The sequence below is a fragment of the Lepisma saccharinum genome, chromosome 3 (assembly GCF_977018435.1).
Source record: "Lepisma saccharinum chromosome 3, izLepSacc3.1, whole genome shotgun sequence".
Lineage (NCBI taxonomy): Eukaryota > Metazoa > Arthropoda > Insecta > Zygentoma > Lepismatidae > Lepisma > Lepisma saccharinum.
This window is the reverse complement of record NC_139231.1, coordinates 123020263-123042678: the sequence shown is the minus strand read 5'-3', so window position 1 is coordinate 123042678 and position 22416 is coordinate 123020263. Positions and strand designations below refer to the sequence as shown.

Sequence of the window (22416 nt, the reverse complement as noted above, 5' to 3'; positions counted from 1 at the left end):
AGCTTCGGGAAATTTCGAAAATTTCCCGACTTTGTCGGGAAATGGCGATTTTTTCCGGTCCCTAATGTCGGGATTAAAAGAATTTCCCGTCCCGCCAAAAAAATTCTGTCCTGCACACCCCTACCATACATCCCTAATAGTTTGATCACAGAGAAGATAATTTTAAATTAGGTAGTGTCTGCTGCCACGTTCTTTTTCTGCTGGAACCTCAAAAAAGATGCACGTGGCAGTAGACTCGGTCTTTGTTTTATCGTGATTTCATCATGCTATGTATGCAATTCGCGATTAAAATTAACCGATATGCCATCTGCCGGGATTTTCAGGAAGTACTCTAAGTAGGATACGTTGTGTTGAAGTCGTTTAAAGCATGGTGAATATGCGAGAAAGTAAGGTCTACTGTTCAGGTTTTTTTTGTTGTTTTTTTTGCTCTAAATAGTTTTATGGGTCAGAACAAATTAAAAGTTTTCATGTGTTTCCACCCCGTGGAATCAACAAAATGAAATTTGTTAATAAATCAGGGAAAACGTAATTGACAGAAGATTGGTATGGGGGATATAACACTGTAATTCGGCAAGGAAATTACGGAGAATGCACGAGTTTGCTTACTTTATTTATCGAAAGATAAATATATATTTCCATGAAAGTAAAGTTTTAAATTGTACTTTATAAATAAAGCATTTTTTTTTCGAAAAATCATGAAGCGTCTTAACCAATGCGTCCATATATTATCGGTGTTACGTATGTGTGAAATTTGGAACAGGTGCAAGTCGATTAAGAGGGAAGATGAAAATAGTTTGAGAATGAATTAATGTCAAATGTAACCAGAAAGAAAGTGGACATGCTAATGTTACTGTTTCATTCAGTACGATGTCCTTTTTCAGTGAGTATAGCCTGGTCATGAAATGGTGAATATTATTATTAAACCAGCCTTTCTCTTTCGAGAAAGAATTGCAACGATATGTTCGCAATTTTCTCCTGTCCCAGCTTTTCAAGTACAGGTCAATTTCAATTCCTTTATTTTCAAATAATTTCCGAGAACCCCAGTTACATGACGTGCAGATGATACAACACTGCTTTGGACAACCAGTGCGTATACATAGTTTCGTCTGCATTTTCCGTGTTATTTTTGCCTATCATAATTAAATGCTTCGTTCTCAGTACAGCTTCACGTTTGTTAGAGTACCTGGAATTCACATCGCATTCGCAATATTTAAAAATAATGCGTAATTTAAACGTTTTCTACCATACCAGTCATGCCAACACGCTGCTCTTTTGTACTACTGCTGAATGTAAACAAAGATCTATCCTACTTAGAGCGGCCATATTGGAAGCGACACTAGCGCTCAGGTGGTAATTTTAATCGCGAATTACGTCTGTAACACATACTGTGAAGTTGTAGCGATTACTTTCACAAAAATGTTTTAAGATTAGGTCCCTCAGCATTCTTCTAATGATAAACCTAAATGCTCTCGTAGTTATGTTAAGTTCTGTTAGCTTTAAAATAATATCGCTAAGGGCCGGTTGCACCATCGCCACTTAATCTGCCACTTTACAAAGTGCTGGATAACGACAGGCGGGAGATTTAGGCGGCGGTGGGTTGCACCAAGCATTTTTATCCTCGGCCTTGTAAGGTGGAACTTTCTCCTGCTTGCCGTACGACCTGGCAACAGAAACTGGAGAAAGTTGTGTTTTCGATTGTGTTTTGTGTGTTTATTACGTGCTAATATCTGCTTGTCAATTCCAAATGCATGCTTTTTCAACTGAAATATGTTTTAAAAAAACTAAATATTTATTGCAATAAAATGAAACAGCTGATAGAAGTAGGTAATGCATGTGTCGTACTCTCATATAATATCAAATGTATGTTATATGATACAATATAACCCGTAATCTTTCGAAGTAGTGGGAAGCTTACAAAATTTTCAATTTATTTTTCACGTACTCCAATTAACATAATGCAAAAAAGAATATTCCTCGTCTTATCTTTCAGTAAGACGTACGGTCACTTTTGTAAAAATATTAAACACTACTAAACAGTGACCAAAATTTTACGAAGTCGTAACAAATGCAAGTTACATTTATTCAATTTTTAGTGCAAGGCTGACATATCTGAGTTTGTGTAAATATACGGAATGAGAAGAGCAATCATCTATTCTGCTCTTACTAATTTATCATTCGTTTCTGTTAATAATTTATCAATCCGTAACCCCTTCTTTAGCGAATAGCGAGTATTATCAACGTTGACCATCTTTTAGGTTTCTTCTTTATTTATAATGCAGCTTTTGTGAAAGTTGGTTAACGATGCAGATGAAAATTAAATTTTTATATTCAAAACAAATTCGAATAGCACAAAAAAAATCGGTAATCAACGGTTCCATGTACAAGGTACATTTTGGGAATTACTATCATCTTAGCACAAAAGGAAGAATCAAATAGTAATGTAAAGTACCGTAGTACTGTATGTACGCATGTTCTATTCTTATTAAGAAAAAAGAAGAAACTCCAGGCTGTATATACTTTCAGATAGGTAGTTTCGTGCAACGTTATATGCTAGTGCAATGCAAGAACGTATATATTTCTTTACAAAAAACAGTAATATTCACCAGGAAAATATACATTGTACATACGTACAAGCTGTGGTCCTTTTTAGACGAGCGGATAGGGACAGTATTAGCACCTTGGGTAATACATGCTAACAACACCAAACATGGCCTGCCTAACCTATCCACGTATGTATATAATAGCTTAAATAAACAAATTATAATTTGCCAAACCTATTTACATGCTTATTTATGCTATTATATGCCTACGTGGATAGGTTAGGCAGGCCAGGTTTGGTGTTGTTAGCATGTATTTCCCAAGGTGCTAATGCTGCCCCTAGCCGCTCGTCTTTTTGGGCCAGTTATTTTGAAAAATCAAATACAAGATCATGTGTATTGCATATGAATGTTAAAAAAAACAGAAAAAACTTGAGTGCACGTTTTATGCATCTTCAGGCATGTAGATTCGTGCAAGGTTTATTACAATGGTGCATTTTCTTTGTATCTACGAAACGTAACACCATTCGGAAATTGTTCCTTGTATATACGTATCAACGCCGTAAAGATACTGCTGTACCTGTCTCTATTATTATTATTCTTTGCCAGTTTTAAAGTTAAATTACAAAATCTCGCACAATGTAATTAAAAATATGTTACTTCGCATAAAACGTTTCCTCTAAGTGGTAAATACCGAAAAAAAACTTTGGCATTTACGTCTTATTATATTAGGGTAGGGTTAGTTAGGTTAGGTACGAAACCAGTAGGAAATTGTTCCTTGTACATGCATGTCAACATCGTAAGGATGCTTGTTAACAGTAAACTTTTTTTTGCCAATTTTGGAAGTTAACATACAAAATCACACATATACAATGTATACGTTTCTTAAAAGATTGGTATTACGTCTTATGTACTACTAGGTATGTAGTTTCTTGCAAGGTTATTATTGTAATTGTGTGTGTTTGTAAAAAACACACCACCATTCGGAAATTGTTCCTTGTACGTACATATGTATGAACTGGACGGTAAGAGTAGCTACTGCTAAATATTATACGTGCATTCTTTGCCAGTTGTTATTCATTTGCAATGTTACATTCACACCAATGGCGACGGAAGTGACTCTAATAAAATTACACGTGTTTTAATCTTAAAGATTACAAATTACCAGGACTGCGAAAAAGCAACTGAGGCATGGTGTACATTTCGTGTATTGCGTTTGGTTGAAAAAAAATTGTTACAGCAAACACACATTCATTTATTTGGAACGGCATTTTAATACAATTTTGCAAGCATCAAACGCATTACTTTAACCTGGTTTTATTTTCTGTACCCGCATGCACTCAAATCCTACATACGAAATTACAGCGAGACTGCTAATGCTAATATCAATATACAACATTTTCGGAACACACACGAAAATGACCATCTAATATTCATTTCTACACATATATTTACAAACGTTGCTTTATTTATTGCCGTTCCTGGGATAATTAACAAATCCGCCTTTTTTTGCTGTTATTTAGTAATGCAAAACATGCAGCAAACTTTCGCAATTTGCAACAGCTGATCGAGACTTTGCCATTTTATCAACTATAAAAGTGTAAACACAGATTATACTAGGTGCTGCACGTATCTGTTGGCTGCACAGTGTACTGCTTTTCCATGTTTACCTGGCACTTAACGCGTTAGGCGGAGCCCCGACCGCCACTTAGGTTACACGGGACTTTAAGTGCTAGGTAACGTTAGGCGGACATTGAACAACCGCAAAATGGTGTTAAGTGGGGGATAAGATGTTAAGCGGAGATGGTGCAACCGGCCCTAAATGCTTTCTAAAGAATAAGGTTCTAAATTACCTGTACATTCATTCCCACTAATCATAAACTTGCATTTCTCTCGTGTTAATCTGTTCTTAAGATTTGTAACATCCTCTTAGCAGACGAATTACGTGGCAGCAGCAAATTTGATGCTTATTCTTGCTGCTGACACGTGCGTGGCAGCAGACTCGGCCTTTAAATTATCTTCTCTGTGGTTTGATCCGCGAAAGACTAAAACGGCTTTTTACTTTTACGTGCAAACCTGCAAATGCAAATTGACCACCATCATCGTTCCGGAAGTTGTGCTACTAGATGGCACTTATCGCACACGTTTTAAGCGCCTATATTTTTATTAAGCACTGCCCTTCACCCTGTCACGTCAGTTGAAATGCTTTCTTTGTTAGTGAAAATGCTTTAGTTCTTAGGTCAGGCATGTTAGGCTTGGTCTCTTAGCATAAGTATTTTTTATCGAAACAAGAATAATTGAAGTGTATTTATGCTAGGAAAATTAACAAGAAAAGAAATCATCCCGTACGTCAGAAGGCGAAGGGCGGGTCTTTACGAAAAGGTGTTTGGGAAGTGTGCGATTTCTCCAGACAGTTCGTGGACTTTTATCGTAATGGCGTTAAAATGTCACGGAAAGTATTCCGTACTCTTATTTAAATAGTGCAAAGATATTGTCTATATCGCCTTTTAGGTATATTCGTGTTTTTTTTTAGTTTTACCTACATCGTAAATACAAGCCATGGACCGTCCACGTAAAATGAGAATAGATTGACGGTTTTGTTCATCTACGTCCATGCCATTGATTTTTCGGCGTTAAAAGTGCATATACAACTTTCTCAAGAACATCTATAACTGCAAAGACACTGGCATTGGGAAGTATTTGAATTAAAACACCGAAAATGAAAGATCTGGATCCTTTCCTTAATAGGTGCAGATTGTGTACTGAAGATGATGGAATTATGCTAAGCATATTTGGGGAAAGAAAGGAAAAGCGCGACTTTCGGAAAGAAATGGAAAAATGTTTACCTATTGCTGTAAGTACTAGAGCTGCAAGTTATTTTCTGTTGGTAACATGCTTAAATGCATTTAAGGAAAAGTTTGTACATTTCAATGTAAGGCTGCACTTCGATGTGAAGTTCTATCAACACGCTACAAGGATGGGTACTACTTTACTATACCTGAGACACCTGGGAATCATTTCTTTCGCACTTTTTTACATTGCTAACGTACTATTCTGCATTCTGGAACACTTATTTAGGTGAAATAATTTAATTTGTTAGGAAAGTAATGTATATTTCTTACATTTACGAGTACTTACTGTTCTTGTTTATTTCCACACACAACATGGCGATAGCTTACCGTTGATCGTTCCTTGAGCCAGAAAAACCATTGACGTTGGCCCAAAAATTCACGATAGCCCCACAAACCATCACGGGCACGAGGTATGGTTAGGTCTGTTAGGTTTGGTTCCATTAGCACTCCTTTCGTTCAATTTAGCATATACGGACAATACGAGAGCGTATTGTGCTCTCATGCAGGAAGCAAATGGCGGCAGCTGCAATAGCGCGTCGGAAATAGATTTTCGTACAAAACCACATGCAATCGCATTAAAATGAATCAAAATTACATTCCCGAACCTCAACAACGCTACAGAAAATGATTTGCGTAAGTACTTTCTCCTGTAAATTTGAAGAAATCTGTCTCAGGTATAGTAAAGTGTTACCCAAGGATGATGTTAGGTAAACAAGCCCAAGTTCCGATTGTTTGATTCCGACTTTATCATGAGCTACAGGCATTTTTTACATGGTTCTAATTATGATGTCCTCATATACGTATTTCAGAGTCTTGGTGATTACGTGCAATTTCTGGAGAATGAATTTCCCTTCCATATATTCATGTATGATTCTTTGTTTGCGAGAAGCTCCTCTTGGATACGGGTTTCTTCTGCCATCTACGTCGCGTACGTGGGGTGCGAATGGGTTTGTCAGTTTCAGGGCTCTTGGCTTTAATAAAATATCCCTAAATCCTTTCTTTGGTAGGTAGGTCAGTTTAGAGCTCATAACGGTAAATTTCTCGTATCGGACAAACGGCTGAAATTTGCTAGTTCATTTAATTTGAATATTCGTACTTACGTATTCTGCATTGAGAAACATTGCTGAAGGTGGCATTTCGCTTATTTCACGGAAATAAGCTCTATTTGTGACATATCGAGTAAGTTTTCTTCGTTTCTTTTTGCCTTCGGTAACACGCAAAATGGCAGTCAGTTTCACTACCGTACTCGGCATGCAGTGTTTCCACCCCACTGCACCCAAAAATACCTACGTAGCCCCACAAACCATTGACGCATAGCCCCACGAACCATTCATACATAGCCCCACGAACCATTCATACATAGCCCCACGAACCATTTCCAGTAAGGTTAGGTTAGGTAGGGTCACTATAGGTTACAATAGTGAAAAATTGGTTTCGAAAAAAATATGCATAGCCCCACACACCATTCTCGCATAGCCCCATGAACCATTGACACATAGCCCCACGAACCATTAACACATAGCCCCACGAACGATTGACACATAGCTCCACAAACCATTTGCGGAAATGTACCTTCTTCAGTTACAAAAACACGTGTTTGGAAACACTGACCGGGATTACGTCATCAGACACAGGCTACATCCACCTGGAAGTAAATGGATGCAAGAGCTTTCGTGCATCGGTCAGACATTTATATCGAAAAATAGATGATTTACCGGCAAAATTCAATGAACGATGCGAGAAAACACTTCCCCGAACTTCCACGAGTTTAAAGAAACTGCATTCGGTAAGTAATTTCTCCTGTAAATTTGAAGAAATCCGTTTGTCCGATACGAGAAATTTACCCTCATAACATTAAAAGAAAGTCCCTAAATGCTGTGGTATGAATATACAATACCGGATATATCTCCAATTGCTTTCAAATTCGGCATACTCACTAATTTTGGCCTCGTAATCACGAATCTGCAGTTAAAAATTGGCGGTCACGTCTAGCAATTGCAAAATAACCTTGTCAATTACAGCTATGATTCACCATACACTGACATGGAAACAATATGAAGATATCTTCTTTTCCGCACAATGGTCTTGCTACAAACGTTGCTCAAGTGTTGTGCAATAAGTGAGAGCATTGATTTGCATGTTAGAAAATGGCATCTTGCGTAAAGGTGGAAAACATGTTTGCCCCACGAACCATTCACGGCAAGGTTAGGTTAGGCAAGCATAGTTAAAATTAAGGGTCATCATAAACATAGTTTTGAAATGCTAATCATTGCAAAAAATAGTTGTTTTCTTCATAAATCAAGGGTGTTTACTCCGTTCACCACAGACCCACTTTTTTAGACTTATTTTGCAATTTCTAGATGTGACCACCAAATTTTAACTGCAGATTCGTGACTACAAGGTCAAAATTACTGAGTATGCCAAATTTGAAAGCAATTGAAGATACTTCCGGTATTATAAATTTGGGTAACACTTTACTATACCTGAGACAGATTTCTTCAAATTTACAGGAGAATGTACTTACACAAATAATTTTCTGTAGCGTTGTTGATGTTCGGGAATGTAATTTTGATTCATTTTAATGCGAATGCATGTGGTTTTGTACAAAAATCTATTTCCGACGCGCTATTGCTGCTGCCGCCATTTGCTTCATGCATGAGAGCACAATACGCTCTCGTATTGTCCGTATATACTAAATTGAACGAAAGGATTGCTAATGGAACCAAACCTAACAGGCCTAACCTAACCTAGTAGGCATACCTCGTCCCCGTGATGGTTTGTGGGGCTATCGTGAATTTTTGGGGTAACGTCAATGGTTTTTCTGGCTCAAGGAACGATCAACGGTAAGCTATCGCCATGTTGTGTGTGGAAATAAACAAGAACAGTAAGTACTCGTAAATATAAGAAATATAGATTACTTTCCTAACAAATTCAATTATTTCACCTAAATAAGTGTTCCGGAATGCAGAATAGTACGTTAGCAATGTAAAAAAGTGCGAAAGAAATGATTCCCAGGTGTCTCAGGTATAGTAAAGTAATACCTAAATTTGCTCCAGTTCTTTAAACACATTGGTATCAGTAGTATAAGCCGGAGACACATTAAACTCGTTTGTTTTCAAATAAAAATCATTCCTACTTACCTCATATGCATAGCGGAAGATTTTTCAAGCTGGGGATCACTTTTTTTTCCATGAAAAAAGCGTTATTTTTAACATTATAATCATTTATTGGTCGTTGCTAATTCGGCAGGCAAATTTTGACTCACGTTGTCTATCGTCAGCTGATATGCAGTATCGTCAGCTGATGTGCAGTGTTTCAAAACTTATGAACCGATAAATGCCGCACAAACTATTCACAAAAGGTTTTTAAGGGAAAATTGAGGCTAGACTCTACTTTACGTCCTTATCTGCATGGTGATTGCTTCTTTGCGTTCGCGGTGCGCGATCGTGGATTGGCACCCGGCATCTCTTAGGGTAAGTACCTTTTTCTTTTTACACTCTGTTCACGATAGCCCCACTATCCATTCACGGGGTCGAGGTATGCCTACGAGGTTAGGTTAGGCCTGTTAGGTTAGGTTCCATTAGCACTCATTTCACCCCTAAATATGTGCTTCATCTAAAAAATTCCTCAGTACGTTCAATTGCGCATATCCGGACAACATCGGTTTTTCTCGATTTACTCCTGCAGGAAATTTTTGCTTGCTTTGGGATTTACGTTGTTGAATTCTTTATAAAATAAGCTTTCCAACGATGTATGACACATATTAATTATGAAATGGACGTAATCTAGAGTCTTACCTTACATTGGAAAAAAAAAACCGCTCACACGTCATCTTGTCAAACTTCCGCGTGGTTGCTACACTGTGAGGGGGTTACATAACCGAACGCACAGAACATTTGATTCATGTAGTCGACGGTAATGGCGGCAAGAGCTATCGTACAACGGAGATGCATGATTGACAAAAAATACCTTATTTTCAGGCAAAATACGTTGCACGATTCTAAAAAACAATTTCCCCGGCTTCAGAAAGTCCTCAAGAATGCAATTCCGTAAGTACTTTCTCGTCTTTTCTCCTGTAAATTTTAAGAAATCCGTCTCCGGCTTATACTACTGTTACCAACACATTTTCACGTAGTATCTGGTCTCGAGAACGAAACTCCCTTCGATCCTGAAAATCTCCAAAAACGTGTGTTCGAATCTACTGGAAAGCAAAAATGCTTGCTTACACAAACTACGTTTCAAACCATAATTTCTAGAGTAATTAATACTTAGTGAAGCTTTTAACTGTCCTAATTAGTTTCTCCAAGCTTTGAACAAACTCCTTCAATTGCGTCCAGTATTTAAAATCACTTCCTAATACTCCTATAAAACTTGCATAAAAGTAATTGAACATTTGAAACTGTTACCAGTAAACATACATGGTATAACTGTTTCCATATGTGGGTGGGTGACCTGAGTGTACACCCTAATCTAAGGAGCAGCATGGCAATAACAAGAGAAATATATACATATGCAAGGACGAATCTGTGGGTGGGGTGTGGAGAAGTAGAAGTAGAAGCTGTAGTTAAGGCGAGGAGGGACAATTACGCACTAGTTATGCATTTATTTCAATATCGTTGTATTGGACACTGCTATTTAAAAAAGGGTTTAGTTTGCAAGAGAGTATGAATTTCTCTCCATGTTGCAAGTGGAAATTGTTTTTCAAATTAGTTAGTAAGCTAGACATGATGTTTGAAAAATATGGTTAATAAGTATTTACAGAATGCCATGCATTCCTTATGGGAAATCGACTACAACTTCAAGTTACGGCTAATCAAATGAGAGTTTCAACTTTTCCTACTACTATGACAAAGTTCAATGTGTCCTTTTTCCGTTCATGTACTTTTCTATGTCATTGGATGTTTGAAATTCCCAAGAGAATGAATAAAATAATTGTCCCATAAATGAAATGCATTTCTCTTTGGCTCATAGGGTCATCCTGGCAGTGTTGCCAAACCTGATGTGCATAAAAGATCTACATTTCACCATTAATAAAGCTAAAGATGACTTTCAAGGAGCTAGATTAACGAAGGCTGCATAAAGTGCCTACTAGGGTAATTTTAGGTGTCAGAGGGGTGGGGGCGCTGCAATTACCGTTAGCTTTAAAGTGATGGCAATTTAGTCTTAGTTTTCACCACCTAGATTTGGCGGCATCACCCATCTCAATAATCCAATGATGTTTGTATGAAATTGAAAATAAAGGATTCCCAGATAATAATATTGTCATCTTCACCTTAGCCACAGCGCTATATATAAAAATACCTCGGGAGGAAAGAGGGGGTGGGTGATGCAGCCTATATATGAATATCACGTCACTTGCAAAATGTACACTCATGGCAAAGGTTGGTCTTTATGGGTCAGAGCCAGTGGTGGCATCATGGTGGGGCAGAGGGCGGGTGCCACAGTTCACAGTCAAACGAGTGCACGAAAGAGCAGATCTGGCTCCAAAAGAGCGAAGTTGGCAACAGTGATCGGCAACTGGCACAGCGAGAAAGACCTAGGGGAAATTGTCCCTCCTTGCCTTAACCTTTTCACTGCTACGGCTTTCTCAATTGTAATACCATGCAGTGCTTACTACTTTTTACATTTTAGCAGTTTAATTTGTATCATTTTTCCTTTTCAATTTTAACAATTTTAGTGTGTTTCAACAAACAAAAAATGCAAGAAAGTTGTACATATTATTAATTATCATCAAAAAAATTGCACACATAACACACATAGGTAACTATATAAGCATGTATATATTTTTGTAAGAACTTTTTGTATGTGAAATCACTGTATTATTATAAATGTATGTACAAGAAACTATATCATAAAAGGGAGCACTGCTAAAATTTGTTGGGAAACAAATTAACATTTATCTATCTAATATACACATAACAATACACACATAATGTTAGTAGTTTTTCAAAGTGTGGTATTTTTCAAAGCACAGTACTACACAAGTGCGACATTACATTTTTGGTACATTTAACGAGACTCTTTTCTCTTCTTGGGTTCTATAGTCGAATTGGCACATACATGACATTTTCTGGAAGGTTCTTTCTTCTTTTCTGTAGCTGGAACTAATGTCTTTCAGTAAGACGAAGTGGGGAATCATCAGAAAGCCTGCAGTGACCCTGCTTTTCCTTTTCATGATGGAATACTTCTAACATTTCCATTTGTAATAAATTCTGCAATTTCAGCATCGGTAAGAGCACACGTACTTGCGCGACTAGAAGCCATTGCAAACAATAATAATGTACAAAGTATACAAAACAACAACTGTTCTCACTATAGATGGCGGTAGTTATCAACAACAAGTTTCACAAACTCACATGGCAATTCCACAACTCAAAAAACATAGGCTAATCTTTAGGATGAGTATCCTCGCCAGTAGCAGAGCTTAGAGATTTCAGCATACATGAACATAGTTGCTTTGTACCTCCCAAGATGGCAGTAGCTATCAGTGATCAACAAATTTGAACCTGCATTGTGCTGATGCCAATCTAAAAATAGCGAACTAGTTGGACGAGTATACTCGTCCGTAGCATATGAGTGTATTATTCCTTGGACGAGTATACTTGCCGGTAGCAGTGAAAGGGTTAAGTGGTGGTTAGTGTTACGGCTTCATTTTCTGAAGGTGGAGTGAGGGGTATGGGATATAGGATCGTTGGTGGGTGCCAGCCAGTAAGTTATTTTCTAGTTGTAGCATACTCGAGAATCTCAGGAAAAATTGATATATTTTAATGTTGGACAAATGTACGCTGTTGAGCTGTTTCCATATTTGGCTGGGTGACTTCAGTGCATACAATCGACAAACTGTGAACTAATAGAAGGCCATTATATTGTACACCGCACTAAAATAAAATTTCAAATGCCTCAAAACTTTTTCATCAATTGGAAAGGAAACTGTTTTGTTTGTCTCTCAGGCATCAAAGTAAAGAAACAAGAAGCAAACCACAAGCTTTTAATGAAAATTTAGAATATCCTTGAATGTGTGCTGGTAGCCTTGCCCTAAGTATAGTAATTTTCCATTCTATACATTCTATTGATTCTTCTTGAAGTAAAAGTGTAATGTCAAGGTAATGGTTCCGATTGTTTTATCACGTTTTTTCAAATTCTCCAGCAGGTAGACTATCGTAGAATTCACTCAATCATTGTCACACAAAATTTGAACCTTCCTTTAAGTAATGCACACTGTTTGTATTTCGAAAAAAAAAATGTTTTATGTAGAATAAACAACTTAAAAGTTACCTTACACAAGCATGCACGCTTCCCATGGACAATGTATTTTCCATTGACAAGCGATTGTAAGTATTGTAGACCAGTGGGAATTAATGTAGAAGTAAATCGGAACCTTGGTAGAATCCTTTTAGGGACTTTATTTTAATGCTAAGAGAACCAAACCTGGCCTGCCTAACCTAACTACGAACGCATATATTGAACAAAATCTTAATGAATCACCAAAACTCTGTAGTATGTGTTAACAGAAGTAAATTGAAATCGAACCATGTTAAAATTGCATTCGTAGCATGATGAAATCGCAATAAAACAAAAGGAACTTGGGCCAATGTCAGTATTATTATAAGGACACCATTATGTACACTAATTAGCAAATTTCAAAATTAATAATAATAACCCGTGATATAACAGTCTGTGGGGGCCAGTGCCTATCTACCGACTACCAGCCTCACTCCCACATGCCTCAACAGAGGCCATCCAACCAGTTACAGGGTGACATGTGGTCAGCACAATGAATCCCCAGTCACCATTATGAGTTTCCATGACCGGATTACATTTCTCCCCAATTTTCTCACGATGGTGGCTGGCCACCGTTCCCATTCGCAGGGCGATATCTCAGAAAAAGTTGTTGCGCTTCCCCGGTGATACTCGAACCTGTGTATGTCCTGCAGCCGGAGCCCAAAGCTTGTACCTTACACCACATGACCATGGTGGGGGACTTTAAAATTAATACTTGGGTATTCAATTAACCCTGTGTTGGTTGTGCACGGTCTCTAGTTCCAGGTGTGTGGTTTTTATCAATATCAATCATTTATCAATGATTGTTTTGTCAACATCCGCCCTCTCTCTAGCGGAATTTCTAACCTTCCTCTTTTACATCATGATTATGTTTTCAGTGTTAATCAGCTCTGAGTTGCTAGAGGGTTTTCATTGAAGCCCCTTGCTGTTTGGGTCCATGTGCAACTATAGACGTACCTAGTTTTTACTGAAAATCTGGTCTGCCGTTCTGTGCCCAACTAATAAAGAGTGCCGAGATTTATAGAACCTCAATTGTTGCAAGAAAAGATCTAATCGAAATAATTGAGGTTTTGGCGTTTTAGACCTTTAATTGAACATATTTTAAAAACTGGTCTTTGGCACCGTGTGTGTGACCATTGACATAATTTTTCTCTTGTGACCCACTAAGGCAGAGGTTCCCAAACTTTTTCGTTTCGTTTTTCCCGTGGTGCTCAAGTCAGAATGTAGGCTTATTTAACACTTGCAACACTCAGTTATTGTGTTTAGGTTGCATGCCTTAGTTAAAAAATGTACACATATTTGAAATTCAGAAACATTTTACATGTAAAAAGTACTAAATACACAAATATTTGGAACAATCATACCTTTTCAGTCAAAATAAAGGAATATTTCACGGCACCCAGGGTGCTGCGGTGGACATCTTGCAAACCACTGCACTAAGGGTTAAACCTTTATGGTTTTTGAAATATTTTTAAGAAATCGTGTTCTGGCCTACATTAGATATATCTAGTTACAATTGTTTGTTTACAATACTGAACAACCATTTTATACTGAAACTCTTAACAAATGTAATATCACAAGACGAAAAAGCACTGGAAAAAAGTACACATACTTTGTTAATAATTGTTGTAAACTGTACTAGGCTCCATCTTGTCATCCAATTTCCCATCATGGAGAAATACAGATGCATGATAATGTTATAATTTCATCTTCCTGTTCAGCACATGACCACAATTTCGGGATTATTTTTCAGATTGCTGAAGATGATTCCTTACCTCAGAAAATATGTCATAAATGTGCATATCATCTAGGAATGTGTGCCAACTTCCATGAAAATGTGATGAAAACTCGCAGCAGGATTGACAATGTCGACAGTTCCAAGGACTTCTGCTACCTATGCTTGGATGATGATGGCATTTTGTTTGCGTTGTTTATAGACAAGGACAAACCAAACAACTTTCCTTCGAAACTTGATAACTGTTTTTCTATCCAGGTATGTCATGAATGTTACTATGTACTAGATTAATAACTATTTTATATGTTTTTCAAGTACTGGAATGAATACTAGAGTAAGAATATCAGAACTTTTATTGGTTCGTTGAGATTAGCACAAACCTATCATTTGTGTAGGTTTTTTGTAAAAGTTCACATAGCCTAATCACTTTTTATAGATGCAAAATAATATGCAGTAGGCACCCTCTTTACATATGCAGTAGTTTTCTGTGCTTTTTTTCTACTCATCTTGTGAAGTGATGTACAGTAGTGATGTTTACTGTATGCATGCCATAGTACTGAATGTATTTTTAAAGATGTAGTCTACATTTGTTTAGTTTAAAAAATACATTCTGTATTACAGTAGTTTTTTTTTCCAGCTCACTTGTGAAGTGATGTTTACTGTTTTCCATTACATAATTCGGTTTAATCGGCCATTTTGTTATCCGGCCAAGGGTTCGGTCCCGTGGTGGCTGGTGAAGATGGTTTCCCAGAACTTCCTCAAGCCAAGATACACACACACACGCAACCTTACGTAACTAGTCACTCTACAGTTCTATGGAATGAACTTGCTTCTTCCTAGGAAAACTAGTTTTCCACCTTGTTGTTGCTTCCCCCCCTTCATTCCCTTGATAGCAGTAACCTTCACATGTTCCTTTAACAGGGCAGTGAGGACAGGAGGAGAGGGAAGATAAGAAAGTAGGTCAAAGGATGAAGGGGAGGGGAAGCAACAACCAATTATGATACCTGGGGAAGTACAACAAGGTGGAAATCTAGTTTTCCTAATAAGAAGCAAGTTCAGTCCTTAGAAGTATAGAGTGATTAGTCATGTAAGGTTGTGTGTTTATTTTGGCTTGAGAAACTTCTGGGAAACCAGGATGAAAAGTCTCAAGAAAAATAAAATAGAAGCCACTTAAAATTAATTTATTATTTTGCATCCATCTAGCACTTACCTTGGCCCAAGTTCCTTTTGTTTTATTGCAATTTCATCATGCTATGAGTGCAATTTTAACATGGTTCGATTTTGATTACTTCTGTTAACACATACTGCGGAGTTTTAGCAATTACTTAAGATTTTGTTCAATATATGCTTTCGTAGTTAGGTTAGGCCGGCCAGGTTTGGTTCTCTTAGCAGTAAATTAGAGTCCCTAAATGCATTCTACTAAGGTTCTGATTTACTTCTATATTAATTCCCACTAGTCTACGATACTTACAGTCACTTGTCCATGAGAAGCTCACCTGCTTGCATAAGGTAATTTTTAAGTTGTTTATTTCAATAGAAATAACTTTTTTTTTTCAAAATCCAAAACAGTGCTCATTACTTTAAGTAAGGTTCAAATTTCGTGTGACAATGATTGCCAAAATTTTATGATAAATTAGTCTTCCTGCTAGGAGAATTTAAAAAAAAGAAAATCATAAAACAATCGGAACCATTACTTTTGCCTTTTAAGATGCCTATTGTACAATTATGAAACATGTAAATGAGAGAAAGCAGAGTAAAACTAGTGTCTTGAATGCTATTATTGTGTTTTACAGTTCTTGAAATTGTTCACTAGAAAAGTCTAGTGTTTACCTAGTTTATTATTATTATTATTATTGAGAGATTCCATCTAAAATGTATGAGCGGTACCTAAAATTCTTATCTTCATTGTAAAGCAATTAGTTTTCATACATACTAAACCTATGTTTCAGCATCGAATAACATGGGTACCTGGGAAAAACCCTGGGGGGTAAAGGCGGTCAGGGGCATGGTGCTGATCACATCACCCCCACTCACGACCGGATCAAGAAAGTGTGGGGCGTTACCCCCACACCCCCTATACGCCTTCATGGCGTGGTGCTAAGCACAGGGGAACACTTTACCTTTACCTTTTACTAAACCTATGTTTGATTGTACAGTGGAACCTCGATTTTACATTTTTATAGAGGACCAAGCTGGAAAAAAAGTTAAATGCAGGGAAGTTTTATAGCATATTGCTCTGTTGAGACCATGAATTGAATGTATAAGGTGGGAGAATGTAAAATTGGGGTTCCACTGTATTTCTCTCTGTAATTGCATGTAAGGTTCTTTAGAAACAGGGCCAACTAAGAAATTTGGTGTCTTTTAATCCTGAAAACTACCTAACACAATGTCCATAGTTTGAATTAATTAATTTTTTTGTGCCGTTGTAGGTGTCTGAGGAAGATTCAGATGATAAAAAGATTTGTCATAGATGTTCCTTCAAATTAGACACATACTTTGAGTTTCGGCAAACAACTGTTAATGCGGAAAACGAGTTGAAGCAGATGCTCAAAGATCGAGGGCCAGTACCACCAAAAGACAAGGTGTGTATTACTGTTGTCCTGTTAGCTGACTTTTGTAGTCTTGCAGTTAGTGAATACGCAAGGGTGGAAAATGATTAGGAATGCCATTAAGGGAGCTTTCAGACTGAAGCAACATGCAAGAAGCGATACATGTCTCTTGGAAACCAACCTTCAGAAATAAATGAAGTGATTTGACAAGCTGCATGTGTCGCTCAGACTGGAGTATTTTCTTAATACTGCGCAGTGTGTTGATTTGGTCTGTTGTTTGCACATGAATGTTGAATGTGTTGCTCTACACTGAAGGTGCTGTGCCACTTTGATGTGAAAACTCCATGATGCTTGCCACCTGTTGCCTACCACTTGTCAGTTTGGTCTGAAAGCTACTGAAAAGTCATATATTTTTATCGTAGTCTGTAATATGTCAGTTTTTCTCTTTTAAGTCGGTAAAATCAAAATTTCTTTGTGTTTATGTCTGTGATTTGTTATTTTTAATTTTCAATTTTTTATTTGGGAGACACGAGAACTTCCCATTCAGTTCAATGTATTACCTCTCCCATGCTAGTGGTTGCTCGGCAGTTCTGCCAATCAGAAATGAGGAAAAAGTATTTTGGACCAAGAGGAGTGAATTTATACCACAGAAGCAACACTTGCACACATGCTGTTGCCACTTCTTTGTTAATTGTCACTTTTTATGTCTTAAGAAACGTAGTGTGTTGTATGTACATTTGTCCATTCCTTTGTAGCTTATCTGTAGTGTGGCTTGCCTCACAAGATTTAATAATTGACTGTATCTAGTAACAATGCAGTGAGGCTTCTGCTATAAAAGGCCAACATCTTAGGCCAAACACACTTTAGTAATAACCATTTTATACAGGCAAAGTGAGTTTTGAAATTGTTTCTGGAGCATTTACTGTCCATAAATGCACATGAACGTGTATTGCAGATTGAGGGTAATTTTTTCCTCTGCTTCTTACTATTTTATTCATCATGTTATTGTATAATACTTTTTTTTAGTACTATATATCTAAGTAAATGCTCTGATGATGGTGTTACAAGCTTAAAAATTCAAGTATGAAAAATTTTATGACCAGATCATATGAATTGCACATGCTATGACGAAACCGTCATTGGCCTTGTCGCAGTAGTGTTAATGCTTGCTGCGAGCGCACATTTGTTGTGCTGTTAGGAGCACATGAATGATGCGGGAGATATTATGCTCGTTCTGGGGGGCTAATCAAGAAAACTATTTGTATCAGAATTTGACACGGAGTAGTAATTTGGTAGTATCTAATCCATGCAGGATGCAGCACTGTGCACTTTTTGCCATTGTTTGTATGTTCTTCAAAATTATGCTTTTCTCGCACGGTGCATTGTTAAATTTAAGCAAAAAGTTTAAAGAATAGGGGGGTTGACTTGTAACAGAATCAGCCTACTCTTCGGGGAATTAATTGCCGAACAACAACACTTGCCGCGGAGAGAAAAAAAAGGGCTTCCAGTATTGATGTCAATATGGGGTTAGAAACGTAAGGTTTTGGTGCTAGAGAAACTCAATTTAACCTATTTCGGACGGGGAGGTACAGTGATGGGAACAATATACAGTCACGGACACTTCTGGGTTGTAGAAATTCCATTGAAAGTATATGGGCCTGTTACAACCCAGAAGTGCCCGTGACTTTACAACAAATAGTAGCAGGGATGTTCTAGGAATATTATCTCGAGAAAGGTTGCAAGTATGGACAGGTGAAAAAAAAAGTGTGTCGCATTGAGGTAACAGACGGACGTTGAGGTCCACAAGACGGTAAGAAGTGTGGTACCGGTTATGACAAGTCCTCCAAAGAAGTTGTATGCAATTTTCAGCATATTGATAGCACTGTGAACTGCAGCTATTCGCCTTAGTCTTAATTTTATTTTGAGTACCAATTGCTATAATGGGACTTCCAGAGGATGACGTGAGATTGTGGTTGTGTGTAACGTTGACACACTTTCATTCGTTCTTTTGTGGTGGAAACGTCTGGCAAATTGAAGTTCAACAGAGGTGGATTAAGGGTGGAAAGATGTAAATGGCCATTGACATATTGATAAGCTTAGGTGCATGGTTTTGTTATCGAGCAATACAGTGATTACCAGACAGGTTAAGCTGGAAGAGTCTTGTGTTCCTGAGTATTCACATTAGATTTTTTGGATCATATTTTCCCTTCATACTATTCAGTACACCTTGTAACTTAACATTATTATATTCCTCATTATTTGGTAACTCAATCATGAAGTTTAGGGTAATACTAAATAGAATATGAAGGCCACTGGAACTGGTCAGGTTAAATATTTTTTGGTTTGGATAAAGTTTTATCGTTGAAAAACCTTGCAGTCCAGGAGCATATGTCAATATTACTATAGTCTGGGTTTTTGAATGAAGGGAATATATGACTACCGGTAATACGTTGCTAGTGTGGTACACAATCATGTAGTAACATGTGTTTTACCCGCAAATGTGGCAGAAGGCCTGTGTGATGTCATAAATCCAAGATGGCTACCGCTTCATGCACTAACTAAGAAAATGCATCATAACTCCTTTAATAGTGGTTTTGGGGAAAAAATTATATAGATACATGTTTTGTTTAGAATTGAAAAAGGAACAAAATTGATTCTCAGTTGTTTTTTTTAATATCTCTCACTTTTATGGAGATATATCCAGTGAAGCTATTTCGTGCCCTTTTCTGCAAGGATTCTATGCATATTTTACACTTTACTTGACATTCTGGCATATAAAGGGGGGAAAATTACTGCCTGTGTTATTTTGTTCTTGCCTACTATTGTGGCGTATTGCCTGTGTGACATCATACATCCAAGATGGCTGCCTCTGCAGACATTAACAAACAAAAAGGACCATAGGAAGACATGTGTATGGATGATGCTTTCATTTGGAGGCATGCAATCATGTATTACCACAGGTGTTTTGCTGGATAATGTGTCATAGAGACCATACATGACTTCCCAAATCCAAGATGGCCACCTTGGAGGTTCTGCACATGAAATGCTGTCCATATCCTGATTTAGAGTTAGATTATCAGATTTTTCCAAAGGCATTTTCTGTTAATAATTCAAAAGTGAAAAATATTATTATAATTTTTATAACTACAGTAGTGTCAGAAAGTTAAGCATAACTAAGACATGAGAAAATGTTTTATTGATAAACTAACAGAACTGCATAAAACATAGTGAAAATTAATCAAAACGTTATATGGTATACAATAGAGTAGAATACACGAAATTAAAAATTGTTTTCAGTTCAAAGACACACATGCCAAAAAGGAGAAAATAGAAGATATTTCCTTGACGAAAAAGAGATTTGTATTTGATGAAGTTACCCGTAACAGCTACACAACCTTGCAACGACGTAGCATGCTATTTACAAGGTGGTTCAAGAGTTCTACAGGCAGCTGGTTCCATTTCCCACGAAGAGGAGTACGGAGCTCTGGAAATGTCTTTGGTGGAGGATCGCGAGCTAACTCGTCTCCTTAAGACACAATAGGATTTATGTCTGCGGACCTTGGTGGCCAGTCCATGCAGTGGATTTATTCCCCTTCAAGAAAGTCATTCACCAATTTGGTTCGATGCGCACATGTATTATCATCTTTTCATCCTTGAAGTTGAAGTCTGAGCCAACTGCGCCTCTGAAAAGTCGCACATGTTATTGGAGTACCTCATTTCTGTGCCTCTGGGCAGTAAGAGTACCTCCAGCAGAGACTTGCAGCTCCGTATGTCCATTGAGCATGATGTCTTCCCATATCAGTATTACATCTTGACCAAACTGATCCCTTTCCACGATATTCCTTGGATTAAATCGTGATCGAGGTTCTCTCCAGATGAATGTGTAACGGGAATCATTTTGAAAACTGAATCTGAACTGATCTGTGATAGAACACCTTCCTCCATTCGTTCAGAGTCCAATTTCGATGACCCTGACTCCATTGTAAGCAATTTCGATGATCCTGACTCCACTGTAAGCAGGCACTGTGCACTCACTACTGGACATCTGGCATAGAGACCAGCTGTCCTGAGTCTCTGGTACACAGTTTGGCGAAAGAAACTCTAACCCCTGAGGTGGCTGCAAGCTTTGAGGACAGTTGTCTTGCAGGCATCGTCCGGTTTGGTCGTGCAGTTAAAGACAGATATCGGCCCTGTTGTGACATTGCTACTCGTTGACAACCATTTGCTGGCCTACCATGAACATCTAACAGTTGGGCTGAAAAGTTCGTAGGCTGACTCATAGATGGCGTTACTAGAATTAAATCCATGTGATTTTTACTTAGTACTAACCTTCAAAAGATACGTGTATAAATTTCACAGCTGCCGGATAATTAGTTCGTGAGATATAGCATTGTGACTGAAGCAGCTTTTGTTATTGTGAAAAAATGGATAAAAAAATAATTTTGTGTGTTAATAAAGCATTGCTTTTTGGCGAAAAAAAATACTGTTGAAGCCAAGGCTTGGCTTGATAAACATTATTTGGACTCTGCACCAGGAAAATCAACCGTTGAGAAGTGGTTTGCTAAATTTAAACGGGGCGAAATGAGCATCGAAGACGATGCACGCAGTGGACGCCCCAAAGAGGCTGTTACCGACGAAAACATCAAAAAAGTCCACAAAATAATTTTAAATGATCGTAAAGTGAAGTTGATCGAGATAGCTGAGATTATTACATAGCGTTGTTGGAGCGTTTAAAGGATGAAATCACGAAAAAACGGCCCCATTTGAAGAAGAAAAAAGTGCTGTTTCATCAAGACAATGCACCGTGTCACAAATCAATGAAAACGATGGCAAAATTATATGAATTAGACTACGAATTGCTTCCCCATCCACCATATTCTCCAGATTGGCCCCCAGTGACTTTTTCCTGTTTGCAGACCTTAAAAGAATGCTCGCTGGAAAGAAATTTAGCACTGATGAAGAGGTAATCACCGAAACTGAGGCCTATTTTGAGGCTAAAGAGAAATCGTACTATAAAAATGGCATCGAAAAATTGTATGACCGCTATAATCGTTGTATCGCCCTCAAAGGCAACTATATTGAATAATAAAATCGAATTTTGTCAAAAAAATATTTTTTACTATGTTAGCCTACTAACTTTTCAGCCCAACTGTTACTGTGTCTTGGAACCATCGCCAAAGACTGGAAATGACTGTGGCACATTCAACGCTGCCGTGACTTCAGTCTGTGTTTGACCTGCTTCCAGACGTCCGATGATTCTTCACCGACGTCTTGGTGCCATGTTCTTACTGTACCAAGAGATTGTCCTCCAATCACAATGAGCGTTCGGTACAAAATGAGGCACTCTTGTTCTGATATGTTGTGTTTTGTTTACCTTTCAATCACGGGCCTATTTGACACTAGCAGCACTGTTGCCTATGCACGTAAGGTGAGTTACACTCCTTGATTATTTATGGTGATCG

The 22416-nt window shown here is 37.7% G+C and overlaps 1 protein-coding gene across 1 annotated transcript in view; it reads left to right on the top strand.

Moving 5' to 3' along the window:
* Positions 1-4957: 4957 nt before the first annotated feature.
* The window catches only part of LOC145985386 (uncharacterized), a 37738-nt gene continuing 20279 nt past the window's right edge, over positions 4958-22416 (top strand). Inside the window, exons 1-3 of the mRNA XM_083119355.1 lie at positions 4958-5391; positions 14424-14663; positions 16835-16987. Of these exons, the coding sequence (XP_082975481.1) occupies positions 5257-5391; positions 14424-14663; positions 16835-16987 (528 nt within the window). The 5' untranslated portion in view covers positions 4958-5256. The remainder of the gene's footprint in view (positions 5392-14423; positions 14664-16834; positions 16988-22416) is intronic.